Raw genomic sequence first — 20,368 nt, 5'->3', positions numbered from 1 at the left:
AGTCTATAGTGTATATCGCTAAGTACAGGAGAAACAGCGTTCCACTGCCCATATTGACAGTGTGTACATGTTCTGTTCATATATCATTATTATGTTTCACTCTGGGATGTACATAGTCCACAGACGAAAGGTTTTGCTGTTCCACAGACATATGCATTTATTTCAAAGTTCTTGGATTCATCACTCAAAACAACTCCATGATGTGTTCTCTACCCTAGTCCTTTATCAAGTCATGTGATTGTCTTGTGGATTGTACCTCCGTTACTGAGCTCTGGCCTCTATCTTCTGAGTGCCGCTTAGCCCCAGGGCATTGTGGGTAAGCTGCCCAAATGTCTGGCCGTACCTGAACTTGTGTCCTGTGGGCAGATCAAAATAATATTATAGTTAAGCAATAATGTTACAGTATCACATGATCTACCATGTGATGATATGATACATTTTAAAACAAAATATGGAGATTTCAGAGCTGTGTGTGTGAGGCTTGGTACTATAGTGTTTTGATTAAGTTTAGGGCCACCTGGAACATGGCCGGTGTAGGAGGGCAGCAGGCCCCGGTGGGACGGGTAGACTGTGGGGATGGGGGGCAGGACTCCTGATTCCTCCCCAGGGAGACGCAGGGAGGTGGGGTCACTCCTCATTTCCTTTCCAAACTGGACCAGGGCTTTGTTGGTGGTGATGGGGTAGCCAGTGCCAATCAGGAAGCGAGATTTGGGCACGTACCCTGTGAAACCTAAATACATGCCTCAATGGAAGATCTAGTCAATACAGAGACTCATATACAGTTGATTGTGTTGCATACACTCATACACGCAAAAGTATGTGGACACCTGCTTGTCAAACATCTCATTCCAAAATCATGGGCATTAATATGGAGTTGGTCCACCCTTTGCTGCTATAACAGCCTCCACTCTTCTGGGAAGGCTTTCCACTAGATGTTGGAACATTGCTGCGGGGGCTTCCATTAAGCCACAAGAGCATTAGTGAGGTCGGCCACTGATGTTAGGAGATGAGGCCTGGTTCGCAGTCGGCGTTCCAATTCATCCCAAAGGTGTTCAATGGGGCTGAGGTCAGGGCTCTGAGCAGGCTAGTCAAGTTCTTCCACATAATCTCACAAAAACATTTCTGTATGGACCTTGCTTCGTGCACAGGGCCAATGTAATGCTGAAACAGGAAAGAGCCTTCACAACTTTTGCCACAATGTTGTAAGCACAGAAATGTATAGAATGTAGCATTACGATGTCCCTTCACTGGAACTAAGGGGCCTAGCCCGAACCATGAAAAACAGCCCCAGACCATTATTCCTCCTCTACCAAACTTGACAGTTGGCACTATGCATTGGGGCAGGTAACGTTCTCCTGGCATCCGCCAAACTCAGATTCATCATTCGGACTGCCACATGGTGAAGCGTGATTCATCACTCCAGAGAATGCGTTTCCACTGCTCCAGAGTCCAATGGTTGCGAGCTTTACACCACTCCAGCTGACGCTTGGCTGCTTGGCCATGGAAATCCATTTCTTTACGCTCCCGACGAACAGTTATTGTGCTGACGTTGCTTTCAGAGGCAGTTTGGAACTCAGTAGCGAGTGTTGCAACCGAGGACAGGCGATTTTTATGCTCTACGAGCTTCAGCACCCGGCGGTCCCATTTCTGTGAGCTTGTGTGGCCTACCACTTCTCGGCTCAGCCGTTGTTGCTCCTAGACGTCTCCACTTTACAATAACAGCACTTATAGTTGACCGGGACAGCTCTAGCAGGGCAGAAATTTGACGAACTGACTTAGAAAGATGTCACCCTATGACGGTGCCAAGTCCTACTGCCACTGTTTGTCTATGGAGATTGCATGGCTGTGTGCTTGATTTTATACACCTGTCAGCAATGGGTGTGGCTGAAACAGCCGAATCCACTCATTTGTTCTCTCACGTCACCCCGCTCCTCCGCTCTCTCCACTGGCTTCCAGTTGAAGCTCGCATCCGCTACAAGACCATGGTGCTTGCCTACGGAGCTGTGAGGGGAACGGCACCTCCGTACCTTCAGGCTCTGATCAGGCCCTACACCCAAACAAGGCACTGCGTTCATCCACCTCTGGCCTGCTCGCCTCCCTACCTCTGAGGAAGTACAGTTCCCGCTCAGCCCAGTCAAAACTGTTCGCTGCCCTGGCACCCCAATGGTGAACAAACTTCCTCACGACGCCAGGTCAGCGGAGTCAATCACCACCTTCCGGAGACACCTGAAACCCCACCTCTTTAAGGAATACCTAGGATAGGATAAAGTAATCCTTCTAACCCCCGCCTCCCCCTTAAAAGAGTTAGATGCACTATTGTAAAGTGGTTGTTCCACTGGATATCATAAGGTGAATGCACCAATTTGTAAGTCGCTCTGGATAAGAGCGTCTGCTAATGACTTAAATGTAAATGTAAATTTGAAGGGGTGTCAACATACTTTTGGCCATGTTGTGTATGAGTTTTTTTTTTAATGGTACCTCTGGCATACTGTACCTACCTGAGATGAAGTACTTGTGTGGACTGCTGTCCTCCATGAAGTAAGGAGACACTTTGGGTTTCCAGGGCTCCAGGGCCTCGTAGGGGGCTGGATCTTTGGAGATGGCCGTCAGAGGGTGCTCAGTCTCCGAGGCTGAAGGGGGTAGACAGAATGGCAGACAGACACTATGGTTGAGACAGAGAAGGTATTCAAGCTTCTGGCTCCTACCAATGGCCTATCCAGACTATAGACCTTTGATTATAAGAGAAGAAGATTTTCTCCATGGTATCAATGTAAAGTTATCATTCTATCAACCTAAGTGGTTAACAGTAATGCTTGTGTTGTTGAGCTTTCCTGTCAGCTCCTACACAACGAGAGATAATGGGTGTGAATCCCAAATACTTAATTGGTTTGAATCTATGATTGGAGAGCTCTTCAGGTCATGCAGCCAGCCTCATTTAGACTGAGACAGAGAGTGATAAATGACACAGGATTTCAGCATGGATTATTAAACAGGTGTGTGTGTGTGTGTGTGTGTGTGTGTGTGTGTGTGTGTGTGTGTGTGTGTGTGTGTGTGTGTGTGTGTGTGTGTGTGTGTGTGTGTGTGTGTGTGTGTGGTGTGTGGTGTGTGTGTGTGGGTTTGTTGTTGTGTGTGTTTTGTTGTGTGTGTGTGTGTGTGTGTGTGTGTGTGTGTGTGTGTGTGTGTGTGTGTGTGTGTGTGTGTGTGTGTGTGTGTGTGTGTGTGTGTGTGTGTAAATAGGAGAGAGATTAGAGCTGATTACTTTAAACTCGGAATTGGTGGTGTTGCTGACAAGCGGTTTGTCTGCTGGTGCCAGATGAACCCTCCTCTGCTGGTCTCGGTCAAACTCAGACAGTGCCTCGCGACACGTCTCAGCGTAGGTACGGGAGAAGTAGTTCTGGCTTTTGGGGACAAAGCCTGGAAAAGACACCATGTCAACACAATGCAAAGCATACTTTACAGATGGAAGAGATGAGAGTGTTCTGCTTAATGTATGAAAACTGAGTAACAGTGTGTTTACCAGTGTAGCCCGGTATCATCCTCTCTAGATTCCTGCGTTCTCCATGGTGGCTCCTCCAGTTCTCGTCCCGCGGGCCCGTGTCTCTCTCTGTGGAGGGGAAGCGGCCCATGTGGAGGACTAGGCGACGTGAGTGCGACACCTCCGGAGAGGACAGCAGCTTGGCAGTCAGCTGGCCGTAGGTCTTCCCCAGGTGGTACTTCAGCTGGGGGCAGTAACCTGCATACCTGAGGACAGAGAGAGAGAGAGGTGGTGGTTGTGGTGAGGATTGTGATTAGATTTCAAACAGGCCTTTTTGGATTTATTCTCTGTTATGTTGACAGTAGGCCTAGTGTAAATATTTGAAACCCTTTTTTTTTATTTACAATGCTTATATCAAAGTAAGGCTTTATTGAGGTGAAAGGTGACTGTATGGATCTCATGGTATTTAGTTTAAGCTGTGTTGTGTTCCTTAATGTCAGCGAGTTTAGCCTCAGAGTGCAACCTTCCTGGGAACGGTTGCCATGGGTGATGGCCATCATAAAATACTTTTGGCCTCGAGCACTGGACTTGCTCTTGCTCTGGACATTTCGTGTAGGTTTGTTCAGTTGTTTGTGTTAATTCCTTAGGCCTATAGTAGGCCGAATGTATGCTATGTGTAACGACATAAAACGGCATAATATAATCAAGTAAAATGTAAAGGTATGCGCAAGCATAAAATCAATGGAATGATGCACGAATACAATAATGCATAATTAAAAAGGTTTAGAATTTCACTATAAATAGCACACCATGCACGTAATACAAATAACATGTCAATATAGCACGCATCTAATTAGAGTGTATATTTAATTAATTAATTTGATAGAATTCAAAAGCAAAGAGGTAGTTTCAATGTGAATAACCTACCCCGGTATGTACTGCGGATCAGGTGTCACCAGCACCTTGCTGAATTTGGGGGGGAATTCATCCATGTTGACCACACACTGTACCACTGAACACGGAACTTGAGATGGACGCCGGACAGCAGCCAACTTTGCAGTTCTGTGTTTGCGTGTGGTTGTCAGGTGGAGAGGATGTGGACAACGCGCAGAGATATTTCTTCGACTAGACCAGGTCAAGAATCCATTATTCCGTCATTGTTGGCTTTGTGAGGTAAGACGTTCGTTCATCTGTTGGCTTTTTGTCCGCAACATTCTAAAGCTTGTTGTGGTTGCTAAGTACTGTACTGTAGGCTACAGCTTGTTCCTTCAGTCCGCGGTGGTAAATAAGCACCGCCATCACACATTCCCATGCACTTTATGGTCAAATAGGTGTAGTGTCATTTGAATAAACACTAGCCTACCAAATATTTACATTTCACATTTTCATTTTATTCAATAGCCAAAGTTGTTTTTACACAAGCCCTCCTGTTTTAGCCATCTCACATGTTTCCCCTACGTTTTATTATCAGATCTTATATTTCCCTCCTGTTTTAGCCATCTCACATGTTTCCCCCACTTTTTATTATCAGATCTTATATTTTCCTATGGGAAAAAGGTATAAATAAATGAATTGATTCATTAATTGTTCATTTTGACAGAAAATGACTTATCTGAAAGGATATACAGTTTGTGGCATGAAATAGCGACACCTGGTGAATTAAAGCAGCATTGATGCATTGGCTGGGATATTTCCTGGGCCACTCAAGCTACTCCTCTTCTGAACTACATCATCCTCCCGCTGTGGAAGATCGTCTCCCATGAACTGCCAGTTCCCTGCCAGCTACTTTGAGATTCTTATGAAAGCACTATATAAAATACATCTATAGTGTTATTAGGTGTTCACAGTAAAGCTCTGAAACCTGTTGTTGTTCTTGTATACTATTTAACCCTTTATGGTAAAATATTTCAAACATAGATTGGTAACTTTTTACTAATTTGGCACACAGAATCTAGAAGCGGTTAGTTATACGCAGTCTCACTTAAACCCTCATATCCGGTGCCCAGTTTGACCTACAGACTTGAAACTTTGTATGTAGGTGTCTTTCCTCATCCTGAACAAATTTGCCTGAAGGACCCGTAAGGATAGATTTTCCTCCACCTTGGAAAGTTTGGCAAACCTTTAAAAAACGTATTTCCATAAGCAATAACAACATCAAATGTGGTATGCTGGCCCATGGTACGTATCTTAACTTAGTTTGAGAAAGCTAAGGGACTGTTTAAGAGAGGGTTGAGTTATAGATAAATCAGAAAATCAGATTTTACTTGTCCATTTAAATCCTTTGTACCCCTAATAATAGATGTATTTTATACAGCGCTTATCAGCGCTTATAAACTTGAAAGGGTCAGCAAAGACATTACCATGATGAACCATGTTAACTTTAGCGTTGATATCTTAAAAAGTAAGGAAATTATTAATACACAAAAAAAATACTATGTAACTCAAAAAAAATATTCTCATGGACTAAAAGTCAGATTCACTCCAAATGTTGTATTTGGATTCCTCACAATAGTCCCTAAAGAGTTTGAGAAAATAACGTTGATGTATTCAAAGCTGGCCACACTATACCAGTAGATGGGGTCCCGAGTGGCACAGCGGTCTAAGGCACTACAGCTCAGCGCTAGAGGCATCACTACAGACCCTGGTTCGATTCCAGGCTGTATCACAACGGGACGTGATTGGGATTAGGTAGGCCGTCATTGTAAATAAGATTTTTTTTTCTTTAACTGACTTGCCTAGTTTAATAAAGGTTAAGTAAAACAAAATAAAAAGGATGCATATTAGCACATACAGTAATATGCTAAAATATGCATAAAAAAGACTTCCAAAATCTTCTTCTCATGAACCATAGGACAAAATGACACCCACATGTGGAATGTAGGCCCATGGCACATGTCTTACCCTAGTTTGAAAAAGCTAAGCTAAGTGATTAGTCAAAAGATGGCTGAGTTATTGACAAATCCAAAATCTGATTTTATGTGTCCATTTAAACCACTGTAAATCCACTTCCACAGTGGCAGGATAGTTCCTGCATGATAAAGTGCTTGCTTTGTTATCCAGCTGATCTTGTGTCCTTTCTATCATCATGTGAACCCCGTTCATTGCTGCTCGCAGCTATATTTATTATTATTATCATCATCATAGGGCATGTGTAGAAAAAAATGTAATACATACATATATTCTAATATCATATTCCTGAGTGACAATTGCATTTCACATCAGTGTTTACAGGTGCCGATTCTGCCTGTACACTCAAAACAAATTAGTTTTGTGTAAATCCAAATAGAAAATATGAAAGTGGCAGCCTATGTATAGGCTATGCTTGTGTAAGGAAGTGGCTCAGATAGGTCACAGCCTTTGGAGTTTTAGGCCACGTACAAACTTCATGACTAAGTGACAACCGACAATGTTGTGTGGACATCTTGATGTATAGGTCTTCTTTGTGTCTGTGAGCTGATGAGACATACCTCACTATTCACGAGGGAACTGGAATGTAGATCCTTATCAGAATAACCAGACAGGAAGGCTCCTTCTACACATTCCAAGCTCTGAACCTCAGATATCACATTGTGTTTTGGAGTTATTACAGATGCTTTACCTAGATTATGTCTTATCAATCTATGTCTTGTTACACATCACACCTACCCACTCACATACATGACAAACCTCTCTGTTATGTAAGGTATTATTGTCCAAAAAGATTGATCTTTCATCATCAGCTAACTGGTTGAGAGGCACCACAGTCAGTCTGTGGGACTGACACATGGTGTTGCTATCACTTTGGCCTTGTCATGGCTTGCCCCTGTCATACCTGAGTTTTATGGTGTTTGGTGGGGGAGTTGGAGGCTCAAGTGAGCGTGAGTCATACTCCCAAGACAAACCACAGAGATATGCCAGGGAACAGCCGCTCCACACAGGCCTCCATATGCATGCAGCATCAGCGCCGTGACAGGATGATTGATGAGGAGGTGTGTCATAAGAATGCAGGCGGAGCATCAGGGATGTTTCAAATTCTACATCCCAAACTCACCTCAGTTAATGACTATGTGGGCTTCTCTAAACCAGAGACTTTTCATTTTCCTCCCCGTGCTGCTACCATTTAGCAGAAGAAGAGTGAGGAAGAGGGGACAGCGCTTTAGCAATCTTCTGGAGACCTGGGGGATTGAGGTCCCCCAGGAGAGAGTAGCTATGGAGGGCCAGTGGGAAGGAGGTGAATCTGGAGATTCTCTCATGCTTTCAGGGGCCACTTTCATGTCTACATCTAACGTGGGGACACTGATGCGGTCTGATACAGAGGATTCTGGGGTGGAGATCTGTTCTGAGGCTTCTCTCCCCTCCTCTCCTCCCTCTGTGTCCATGAGTAATACAGATTTTGATCCTACAGTCAGTGACGAGGATGGATTCCCCTCTACCTCTCCTCCATGCTCTCCTGTCTTCTCTCTGCCATCTTCCTGCTCCTCTTCCTCCCTGTCCCTCTGCCCCAGGGCTCAGCGGCACAGGGAGCTGGCTGCGGTCATGCACCTAAAATTGGAGCAGGCACTGAGGAGGGCAGACTCTGGAGACAGAGACGCTGTGCCCCGACAGCGGTGTCACACGGCTTCACTACCATCACCTCACTCAGTGACCCATATACAGAGTGCAGGTCACAGGTCAGGGAGTGCTGGTCTGAGGAGGACAGTCAGCCAGTCAGTAGTGGAAGAACAGGCCTCAACGGCTCTGCTGCAGCACAGAGGAGGGCTCTTCCCACATCACAAGACACTGCCTGCTCAGACAGACACAGAGGTAGGTTTATATTGAAAGGAGTTGTTTACTTCAATCTCATGATTCTCTGACTGTTTTCTTGCCTTCAAAGTAGTAGTGGTTCAGAGTGTTCTGCCAAAAAGTTGCTGGTTCGAATCCCCGAGCCAACTAGGTGAAAAATCTGTCGATGTGCCCTTGAGCAAGGCACATAACCCTAATTGCTCCTGTAAATTGCTCTGGATAATAGCATCTGCTAAATGACTAAAATGTCAATGTAATCTAGAGTTTGGGACTAGACAGTGATCCATAGTGTTGAGTTTTTTTCCAAAATCTCTGCCATCTGAATGTTTGTTTGGCAATTTTTTCCTCTTCTTGGTTGTATAGGACATTTTCAGTAGTCATTTGAAAGTTTATTCCCAAATGTATTGAACGTACATTAGAATCGGATTGTTATCACTGTTGTTGTTGTTGTTATGACATATGTTATTACTCAAAAACATATTACACAATATGCCGGACAGAAGTCCATTGTCATGTTCAAGCGGTATACCGAGCATAAATCCTTTCATGTCTTTTTTTTTACAATGAACTGAAGGAATGAATGTCAGGGAGGAAATTAGTGTTTTACCATTACCACAGTTAACAGTTACAACACACACACACACACAGTTAGACACACAAAAACAAACACTAATTGCATCGACTGAATCAGTGTCGTGTCTGTAGGTTGTCATTTTTCAAATCTGTTAGCTTTTAACTTAGTACTGCTGCGGAGAGTTGTAATAGTAGAATGTATTTTGGAAATGGTGTAGTGCATGGGCAGTTTTCCTCTTATGTCATTCACTGACAGACCTTGGAGAGCTATTTTAAACTCTCAAATCAGATGTCCAGTTGATCAATTGCTGGCTATGTTAGCTGGTTAGTCTGACTTACCCATCTAGCTATCTAAATATTGTAGTTATCATGACAAGATTACGTGCCCAGGGGCCTCAACGCCCCAGGGGGCCCACATTGATTTTGTTGAGTCACTCAGGTACCATAGCACACACAAGACATGGCAAAATGTGTATAATTGCTGGAAATTATGTTTAAAACTGCAACATTTTCTGTCAGCCTCATGGCCAAATGTGTAGAATTGCAGGGAATGATCTTAAAAATGGCAACATTTTCTCTCCGCCAACAAGAAGGGTGGGAACAGTTTGAACAATTTGGGGTTGCATGGGTCACAAGGTAGTGTTTGTTACTATGCCGGTAAATGACAGTATCCATCCGGGCCTACAGTCTGTTGTAGAGTATCAGACAGTGAACCAGTCTGTGAACCAGTCTGTCCAGGTGAGCAACAGGAATGAGTGGAATGGAGCCAAGCTGGTGTGGTGCTGCCTGGGAAGATGGAGTGTGTGGGTGATGTGCTGAGCAGTCTGCTGTGTTGTTGATAAGACTGTGACGGACATGTCGCGCTTCTGCGTCAGATGGCAAAGCGAGGGCAGTCCCATTGGGGAAAAATTCTTTATTTACTTATTTTGGCGGAGATAATATTTAATTGTAATACAAATTATCCGTTTTCTGCACCAAGGATTCCTCTTTGTATAGTTATTATCCAGTGGCCATGTGTTGACAATGTTTGGTGTAATGAAGCAAAGAGATGCTTGTGTTTCATGTTTGCCTCAGTAATAGAGGATCATTAAGCCTTATTAAATGGGGATATTAGTTGGTGTATGTGGAGGTCTTTGCTCTCGCCAGGACTCAGAGACAGGGTGCTGAGTGTTTATGAGGAGGGCAAAGGCCAGTTAAAGGCCACCTCATTAGCTTAGCTCTCTTTGGGGAAGAAATATATTTCCTGCTCCTAATGACGGTGCACTTTATGTATTTGTATTTATTAAGGATCCCCATTAGCCACTCTTCCTGGGGTCCAGCAGAATTAAGGCAGTTATACAATTTTAAAAACATTACCATACATTCACAACAGATTTCACAACACGTTAAGTGTGTGCCCTCAGGCCACCACTCAACTACCACGTATCTACAACAAATGTGCGTTGCTGGTTAGTTAGGTCTGCTGCCCCAGAAGTCATAGCTTTAGATTGCTAATATATTCAGAGCAATAAATGTTTTGTGAAGTAATACACCAGAGTTAATTTACTGTATACTTTTCCATGTGCACTGTTATCTTCCTGCATGTGTCGTCTTTACAGATCAGGGAGAAGGATGTGTGTGAGGAGGAGTATGAGGGGCTCACCCCTGGGCTGGGCTACCTGGAGCAGGTATGCCGGATGCTGGAGGAGATCGCCAGGCTACAGCTTCGTAACCAAGGGTTACAGGTGGAGATGGATGCTCTCCGGGAGCAGCAGGGGAGCCAGGTAAAAAGATATGTTGACATTTGGCATCGCAGGATCATGTGTAAATAAAGAATTATGTGGATGAAGCTATAAACAAGTCAATATTTGAATAGATGTGCTGTGACCATTGACACAGTCAGTGTAACAGGTACAGTTGAAGTCGGAAGTTTACATACACTTAGGTTGGAGTCATTAAAATTCGTTTTTCAGCCACTCCACAAATTTCTTGTTAACAAACCATAGTTTTGGCAAGTCGGTTAGGACATATACTTTGTGCATGACACAAGTCATTTTTCCAACAATTGTTTACAGACAGATTATTTCACTTATAATTCACTGTATCACAATTCCAGTGGGTCAGAAGTTTACATACACTGAGTTGACTGCCTTTAAACTGATAGGCTAATTGACATAATTTGAGTCAATTGGAGGTGTACCTGTGGATGTATTTCAAGGCCTACCTTCAAACTCAGTGCCTCTTTGCTTGACATCATGGGAAAGTCAAAAGAAATTGTAGACCTCCAAGTCTGGTTCATCCTTGGGAGCAATTTCCAAATGACTGAAGGTACCACATTCATCTGTACAAACAATAGTACGCAAGCATAAACACCATGGGACCACACAGCCGTCATACCGCTCAGGAAGTAGATGCATTCTGTCTCCTAGAGATTAACGTACTTTGGTGTGAAAAGTGCAAATCAATCCCAGAACAACAGCAAAGGACCTTGTGAAGATGCTGGAGGAAACAGGTACAAAAGTATCTATATCCACAGTAAAACGAGTCCTATATCGACATAACCTGAAAGGCCACTCAGCAAGGAAGAAGCCACTGCTCCAAAACCGCCATAAAAAAACAGACTACGGTTTGCAACTGCACATGGGGACAAAGATTGTACTTTTTGGAAAAATGTCCTCTGGTCTGATGAAACAAAAATAGAACTGTTTGGTCATAATGACCATCGTTATGTTTGGAGGGAAAAGGGGGAGGCTTGCAAGCAGAAGAACACCATCCCAACCGTGAGGCACGGGAGTGGCAGCATCATGTTGTGGGGGTGCTTTGCTGCAGGAGGGACTGGTGCACTTCACAAAATAGATGGCATCATGAGGGGAAATTATGTGGATATATTGAAGCAACATCTCAAGACATCAGTCAGGAAGTTAAAGCTTGGTTGCAAATGGGTCTTCCAAATGGACAATGAACCAAAGCATACTTCCAAAGTTGAGGCAAAATGGCTTAAGGACAACAAAGTCAAGGTATTGGAGTGACCATCACAATGCCCTGACCTCAATCCTATAGAAAATGTGTGGGCAGAACTGAAAAAGTGTGTGCGAGCAAAGAGGCCTACAAACCTGACTCAGTTACACCAGCTCTGCAGGAGGAATGGGCCAAAATTCACCCAACTTATTGTGGGAAGCTTGTGGAAGGCAACCCGAAACGTTTGACCTAAGTTCAACAATTTAAAGGCAATGCTACTAATTGAGTTTACGTAAACTTCTGACCCACTGGGAATGTGATGAAAGAAATAAAAGCTGAAATAAATCATTCTCTCTACTATTATTCTGACATTTAACATACTTAAAATAAAGTGGTGATCCTAACTGACCTAAAACAGGGAAGTTTTACTCGGATTAAATGTCAGGAATTGTGAAAAACAGATTTGAAATGTATTTGGTAAGGTGTTTGTAAACTTCCGACATCAACTATAATTAACCAACATTTGACTTGATGTTTCTATCCATATAGAAATCAGAACGCAACCAGTGTGACTTCCAGGCTTCTGAGGAAGGCAGCCCCTCTGCCAATGAAAGACTTGAAGTCAAAGATTATGAGGACTTACCCTATCAATCATCTCATAGCAATAGTAATGTGCATCAGCATTTTCGACTTAGGTCAACATCGGACACAATACTCATGATGGGACATCTAAGTGAGTTACCATCCAATGTTAATTCCCACAGTGTAAACTGTCAAATACTGTGTCATCATTGGTGTATTTAGGTTGAAACTGAAGGTTTTGAATTGTGTGTGTTCTAGAGAAGGGAAAGGAAGAGTCTGGAAGGAGGTACCAGACTATAGAGAATCTACTTGAGCATTCCGAGGATGATGAAAAGCAGGTGAGATGATGTGAACTCAACTCACACACACGCACACACACACACACACACACACACACACACACACACACACACACACACACACACACCCGCCCAACCCCCAAGCCTGCATGTAGCACAAACACACACAAGAACAAGCATACATGTATGCATGACACACAAACACAAGCATGCACGCACACACACACACTACATCAATTTGTATACACATCAAATAGAACACATTGTACACTTCTGCTACTCGCTGTTTGTCTGTTACCTATGCGTCGTCACTTCACCCCCACCTACATGTACAGATTACCTCAACTAGCCTGTACCCCGCACACTGACTCGGTACCGGTGCCCCCTGTATGTATTCTTATCTTTTTGTGTTACTTTTTATTATAACTTTTTATTTTAGTCTACTTGGTAAATATTTTCTTCTTCTTTAACTGCACTGTTGGATAAGGGCTTATAAGTAAGGATTTCACGGTAAAGTCTACACTTGTTGTTGTTCGGCGCATGTGGCAAATAGTTTGATTTGATTTTGATATTTAAGCTGTACTTCTGTATTTGTGTGTGTTGCTAGATGCATGCAAACCTATGGTAGAGTATGTCTGTGTGAAAGTATGCTTGTGTCTATGTGTAAATGTTTTTTGAATGAGTCTGCATCAATGTCTCTGTTGACAAATATCTCCTGTATGTTTCTCCCCAGGAGAAAGAAGAAGCAGGAAAGAAAGAACAGGGAAGTAGGACAAAAACCTGGAAGCTGAAGATTGGCCTCTGAGGAGGGAGACCACAGAGAAAACCAGGTGAGACAACATTGACACCTAGAGGACAGTGTGTGTGTGTGTTTTGTCATATGTGCATGATGCTCTTATAAAATGTCATGGCTGCTCTAACATGCAGCCACATGGGAATGATGCACTGTTGCATAGATAATCGCAGAGTGTGCCTGAGGAGCTGTGCGAGAGCACATATTTAGCCTAGGCTAAAAAAATTCCCTCTGATCATCCAAATGCCTCTTTGTTTGCAATCACACATAGGCTTATTTAGTGGCCTACCTACGCCCCCCCCCCCCCCACCCCAATATGTTTTAGGACTCTACACATTTTGCCATGGGGCAAGAGAAATAGTCAGTTTATAGCTAATCTCATGCTATTTTGCACATTTTGCCAAGAGGCTAAGAGAAAATTGTGTAGTTTTAAAGCTAATTTCCTGCTATTCTACACATTTTGCCATGATGCAGAGAGAAAATGTTTCAGTTTTAAAACTAATTTCCTGTCACTCTAAACATTTTGCTATGGCTTATGACGTGTTCATATGCTATCTGGGGGAGAAAGGCCCCTAACCAGTGCTTGTGGGGCCCCGACAATGGGGGGCTGCGGAGTGGGGTGTGGTACACTAGTGCTCGCTGTACATCTAAGGAATTATGTTGTAAGACATAAATATTAATTTCAGTGTAATCTTTAATGGTTCTGGTGCATGATTTTTCTTTCACATAAAGCCAACAGATGAATTCATCCGTGAAGAAAGCTAGCGGGCGTTGGTTGGGACAGCTGTTCAGGAGCAGGAAAGCTGTGCCAGAATGAGAAGAGCAGAATGTTCCAACATTACAGTCATTGGTAACATTCCTCCTCTAAGACTTGGAGAATGAGGACACATAATGTAGCACTTTTTACACAAAGCTGTGGATGAATAGGACTCAAATATATTTAGTCATCTCATTATATGGATATTGACATGTGTATTTATTGTCTAATTCTTAGTAGTTAAATAGGAATTTTAATGTGATCTCAGTGATCATTGTCCCACAGTATGTTTTAAAGATACCAAACAGCAAAATACTAATCCTCGTTTAATTAAGAAGATAATTTTTTTTTTAAATCTCCTCAAGGGTTTTTACATGACATCTGTTTAAGCAATAAGGCCCGAGGGGGTGTGGTATATGGTCAATATACCATGGCTAGGGGCTGTTATTATGTACGACGCTACGTTGAGTGCCTGGATACAGGCCTTAGCCATGGTATATTAGCCATATATTACAAACCCCGAAGGTGCCTTATTTTCTATTATAAACTGGTTACCAACGTAATTAGAGCAGTAAAAATAAATGTTTTGTCATACCCGTGGTATACGGTCTGATATACCACGGCTTTCAGCCAATCAGCATTCAGCGCTCGAACCACCCAGTTTATAATCTGATTTAGCCACTCTCTCTTGTATTCAGGATCCTGAGTTGGCTCTAGAAAATGTCTCCTCCATTTTTTTTCACTCCATATACACTCCCCTTTTAAACAATTCAGAGGCAAAGATAAATATAATCGTTGGTTTTCTTATGAGCTATCTGAGCTCATTAAGATGTAAAATCAGACCTGGGCCAAAGCAAGGAAAACTGAAAGGTGGCAATCTTTCAGACAACTGGCAATTTGACAATCTTTCGGACAACTGAGAAACAGATGTACTATCTCGATTACGAAAGCTATACTGATCAAAAATATAAACGCAACATGTAAAGTCTTGGTCCCATTTTTCATGAGCTGAAATAAAAGATCCCCCAAATCTTCCATAGCACAAAAAGCTTATTTCTCAAAATGTTTGTAAATGTTAATTTCTCTACCATAAGCCACCTCTAACGTTGTTTTAGAGAATTTGGCAGTACATCCAACTGGCCTCACAACCGCAGACCACGTGTAACCACGCCAGCCCAGGACCTCCACATCCGTCTTCTTCACCTGCAGGATTGTCTGAGTGGGGGGGGGGGGGGGGGGGGGGGGGTGCTGAGGAGTATTTCTGTCTGCCCCTGCAAGGTTGTGAAATCCTTAGGTTCAGGCCTATTGAATTTATTTAAATTCCTTCTATGAACTGTAACTCAGTCAAATCTTTTAAATTGTTGCATGTTGCATTTATATTTTTGTTCAGTATAAATCAAGCAATTTTTTATGCTCTATCTCAGAATTTTGAAAAACAGTAAATGCACTGAAGCATACAAATTAATCTTCTTCCCTGCCTAATCAAGTCCTGTCTGACTCTGGCATTATAACTGAGAAGAATGGGATAAGTGATGCTTTTAATCATCATTTTATCTCGGCAGGCTTTTTACTTGTGAAAAATGGTTGACCCTGGTCAGTCAATAGACTGCTCTTCACTCTGCCAGCCTCTCGCTGACTCGACAGTTAACCCGTCAACTTGTAGTTAATCTTTGTTTTCATTTAAACAATTTACTACCTGTGATGGGCTAGATGCCTTGCTTATGATTGATGTAAATAAAAATACACTGTGACTGATATGCTTGATCCATTTTTGCTGCAGCTCTCTGCCCCCCTGATTGCTGAATCATTAACCCATATTTTAACCTGATGATTATATCTGGTACTATCCCCAACGTTTGGAAGGCGGCCCATGTACTCCCCCTTCACAAAGGTGGTGACACTTGTGAACTAAATATTTATCGCTCTATTTCTAAACTTTCTTGCCTAGTTAAAATATTAGATTCCTTTATTAATTCTCAGCTAAGATCTTTCTTATCTTTGAAATGTATTCTAATTGTACATCAGTAGGGTTTTAGACCAGGTCATAGCACTATCTCTGCTGGATCCCTAGTTATTTACGTTTACATTTGAGTCATTTAGCCGATGCTTTTATCCAGAGCGACATACAGGAGGAATTAGGGTTAAGTGCCTTGCTCAACGGCACATCGCCAGATTTTCCGGGAATTCTTAACTGCTAGGCTACCTGCCGCCCCATTAGTTATTCAGTTATAAATTATGTGGTTAACTGTATGGATAAAAGGCCACATTGTGTTGCCCCCTTCATTGACCTGTCAAAGGCCTTCGATACTGTTGATCACTCACTGCTAATTTAGAGGTTTTCCTCAATTGGCCTAGACCAGGCTGCATGTAACTGGTTTAAAAATTACTTTACAGATAAAACTCAATGTGATGATGTTAAATCAGGTTTTCTGGACATAAATAAGGTGTCCCGCTGTGTTCGATTATGGGTCCTGTACTTTTTACTGTTTATATTACCAAAATTGACAACCTGCACTTGTATGCCAATGATACTGTTGTGGATGCTATTGCCGACACAGTTGACCAGGCTTTATCTGAACTACAGTCTGACCTCTTTCTATTACAGAAAAACATTATTGACCTGAATTAGTACTGAATGCAGGTAAAACTAAGAAATAGGTTATGCCTCTCGGTAAATAGTAGAAAACAGATTATTCAGCTGACATTCCTATTAGTCCAAGACTATGATGACATTATCTACAGTATATGAACACAGCTGCCATCTCATTAAAGCCGTTAGATGCAGTTTATCATAGCACACTGCGCTTTATTTCGGGCGACAATAATAGTACTCACCACTGCATTCTCTACCAGAAAGTTGGTTGACCCTCTTTGATGACACATAGGTTGATACATTGCTATATTTTCATGTTGATACATTGCTATGTTTTCATGTTTTCCAAAAAGTCCCACTGTGTCTAACATCATTACTAAACTTTAGACATATCAGTTACCACACCTGGTCTCAGGGATGGCTAACTCTGGAAATTCCTTTGGTCTCTACTGAGTTAGGTAAATCAGCTTTTTGTTTTCTTGCTCCTTATTGGTGGAACAATCTTCACAATGTTCTTAAATTTGACATTTTGGTTCCTCTAGGGCCCTCAAACTCAACTCAGGACCTTGAAGTCAGTTCCACTGCTCTTTCCCCATTGTTTTCCCCACTGATTTAGACCTGGAACACCAGGTGGATGCAAATTAATTATCAGGTAGAACAGAAAACCAGCAGGCTCCGGACCTTGTAGGGTAAGAGTTGAATACCCCTGCCCTAGGGAAATTCAGAAAGCTGATTGAGGACCTTATTACTGATTGTGTTTGTTTTTATTGACCGTGTTTTCTTTCAGGTTGCATTTTGTATTTCTATTTTCTGTATTTTCTGTAATTCAGGGCTCATCTGTAAAATACACCTTGGTGTCAGTATGACTCCCTGATAAAATAAAGGTTAAAGAAATACAAATACAATTTTCAAAGAACATTTTCCAAATGAATAAAAAATTAAGATGTATTGATTGTTTATGTCTTCACACCCCATAGTTAATACTTGGTGGAAGCACCTTTGGCAGCCAGGGATGCTGGCCCATTGACTCCAATTCTTCCCACAGTTGTGCCAAGTTGGCTGGATGTCCTTTGGGTGGTTGACCATTCTTGATACACACGGGAAACTGTTGAGGCTGAAAAACCCAGCAGCGTTGCACTTCAATCTTTTGTCTTGCCCACACATACACAATCCATGTCTCAAGGCTTACAAATCCTTCATTAACCCATCTCCTCCCCTTCATGTACACTGATTGAAGTGAATTTAACAAGTGACGTCAATAAGGGATCATAGCTTTCACCTCGATTCACCTGGTCAGCCTATGTCATGGAAAGAGCAGGTGTCCTTAATGTTTTGTACACTCAGTGTATTTCACAGCTTCTCCATGTCTGTATGGATCCCCACATCTGCAACAAGATGATTAGTTTCATGTTTGGTCTTTTTTAAAGGGCCAGTACAGTAAAAAACATGATTATCCAGTGTTTATATATATTTCCACATTGAGGTTGGAATAATACTGAAATTGTGAAACTTGTGATAAAGACCACTTGAAATTTCAGCCTGTTTTGGTGGGAGGGAGTTGTGGCCTTCAATGGTGACATCACCATGTGGTAAATTAGTTAATAGACAAATTAGAAAGAGAGTTCCTAACATAACAGCACATTTTCAGTTTTTCACTCCCGGACAGTCCTAGCAAAATTCTTTCTTGAGATATTGCGCTTTCCTAAGAAGCTATTTATGTTTATTTTTGACCATTTTAATTGAAAACAAGAACAGTATGGTGCTTGATTGTTGGCCAGAAATGATTTGATATTGAGATAAAAACGGCTGCTTTGGACCTTTTTAAGTATACCAACATACTGCCTGCCTTCAGTAGTTAGAGTGAAAAGAAGAATAAATATGCCGTCTTAAATGAGAGAGTAATGTTTGTTCAGAACACTTGTTCTGTGCTTCTATGCCCTGTACCAAGATATGAAACATACTTTGATTAGATCTTCATTGCAACAAACTAAAACGATACCCAATTTATGAGATTTGAGGCACTTATTAATGCAATCGTAACAGAGGTTTATTCATCCTTACTGGATCTTGATTGAAGCCGTGATATAATTTATGCTCCTTTAATTGGATCTCCACTCCATGACTACCCCAGTTGCTATGCACTTGATCATGACTACCCCAGTTGCTATGCACTTGATCATGACTACCCCAGTTGTTATGCACTTGTTCATGACTACCCCAGTTGTTATGCACTTGATCATGACTACCCCAGTTGCTATGCACCTGATCATGACTACCCCAGTTGCTATGCACCTGATCATGACTACCCCAGTTGTTATGCACCTGATCATGACTACCCTAGTTGTTATGCACTTGATCATGACTACCCCAGTTGTTATGCACCTGATCATGACTACCCTAGTTGTTATGCACCTGATCATGACTACCCCCGTTGCCTATGCCACCTGATCATGACTACCCTAGTTGTTATGCACCTGATCATACTACCCCAGTTGTTATGCACTTGATTAGTTCCAGGAAAATAAAATCTTCTATGAGAAAAGGGCCGATTATTTACAGTAACTGACAAGTCATCAGCACTCCAAATAACCCTGTGTTGAAATGTATAGGCAGTTCATCATAACAATTACACCTACACAGAATCACAAACGATTACCAATGTCCCGGTTATTATTGACAGTAAACGGTGCAGCGGTAATGACGCGTGGACGTGTTAGTCTAATGATGAACTGAGCTATAGGGTTTTTTCCTCTTTCACCACAAAACAGAGGTGTGACTTCAGATAAATGTATAAACATCCTAAATCCTAAATCATCAACCTAACAACCTTATATAATAGTCTCTACTCTACTCTACAGTCTCTACATGCCTGTGCCATTAAACCCCTACAACTCATCCAGAACGCCGCAGCCCGTCTGGTGTTCAACCTTCCCAAGTTCTCTCACGTCACCCCGCTCCTCCGCTCTCTCCACTGGCTTCCAGTTGAAGCTCGCATCCGCTACAAGACCATGGTGCTTGCCTACGGAGCTGTGAGGGGAACGGCACCTCAGTACCTCCAGGCTCTGATCAGGCCCTACACCCAAACAAGGGCACTGCGTTCATCCACCTCTGGCCTGCTCGCCTCCCTACCACTGAGGAAGTACAGTTCCCGCTCAGCCCAGTCAAAACTGTTCGCTGCTCTGGCCCCCCAATGGTGGAACAAACTCCCTCACGACGCCAGGACAGCGGAGTCAATCACCACCTTCCGGAGACACCTGAAACCCCACCTCTTTAAGGAATACCTAGGATAGGATAAAGTAATCCTTCTCACCCCCCCCTTAAAAGATTTAGTTGCACTATTGTAAAGTGGCTGTTCCACTGGATGTCATAAGGTGAATGCACCAATTTGTAAGTCGCTCTGGATAAGAGCGTCTGCTAAATGACTTAAATGTAAATGTAAACATGACTGAACATCTACAGCCAGTTCAGACCAAACAGCAGTGGCTTTTTTAAAATCATTTGTTTATTCTTTATTGACCTAGGTTGAGGGGATAGGCCTCCCCTAGCATTCCCATGTAAAGAGATGTCAATGACAAACACATCCGAACAAGAGAGGGGG

The 20,368-nt window shown here is 42.5% G+C and overlaps 2 protein-coding genes across 2 annotated transcripts; one reads left to right on the top strand and one right to left on the bottom strand.

The window, feature by feature from the left end:
• Positions 1-80: 80 nt before the first annotated feature.
• On the bottom strand, positions 81-4,798 carry cimip2b (ciliary microtubule inner protein 2B). Its single transcript, XM_070441844.1, is given in 7 exon segments — positions 81-356; positions 518-730; positions 2,499-2,615; positions 2,618-2,630; positions 3,260-3,414; positions 3,518-3,741; positions 4,403-4,798. Coding segments are annotated over 7 exon segments (882 nt in total). The 5' UTR covers positions 4,468-4,798; the 3' UTR covers positions 81-261.
• Positions 4,799-6,680: 1,882 nt separating this feature from the next.
• Positions 6,681-15,932, top strand: LOC111961530 (uncharacterized). Its single transcript, XM_023983876.2, has 6 exons — positions 6,681-8,257; positions 10,408-10,572; positions 12,296-12,479; positions 12,587-12,666; positions 13,361-13,457; positions 14,153-15,932. Exons 1-5 carry the CDS (start codon positions 7,436-7,438, stop codon positions 13,430-13,432), a joined length of 1,323 nt encoding a protein of 440 aa, XP_023839644.1. The 5' UTR covers positions 6,681-7,435; the 3' UTR covers positions 13,433-13,457; positions 14,153-15,932.
• The last annotated feature ends 4,436 nt before the right edge of the window (positions 15,933-20,368 follow it).

This window comes from Salvelinus sp. IW2-2015, linkage group LG4q.1:29 (assembly GCF_002910315.2).
Source record: "Salvelinus sp. IW2-2015 linkage group LG4q.1:29, ASM291031v2, whole genome shotgun sequence".
Taxonomy (NCBI): Eukaryota; Metazoa; Chordata; class Actinopteri; order Salmoniformes; family Salmonidae; genus Salvelinus; species Salvelinus sp. IW2-2015.
This window is presented reverse-complemented; position numbering and strand designations above follow the sequence as displayed.

Bases quoted from the DNA above. Each gene is read 5' to 3' on its own strand.
- LOC111961530 (XM_023983876.2), top strand. From the start codon at position 7,436: ATGAGGAGGTGTGTCATAAGAATGCAGGCGGAGCATCAGGGATGTTTC. The intron at 8,258-10,407 runs GTAGGTTTATAT...TCGTCTTTACAG, and splicing joins CTGCTCAGACAGACACAGAG to ATCAGGGAGAAGGATGTGTG. The intron at 12,667-13,360 runs GTGAGATGATGT...GTTTCTCCCCAG, and splicing joins CCGAGGATGATGAAAAGCAG to GAGAAAGAAGAAGCAGGAAA.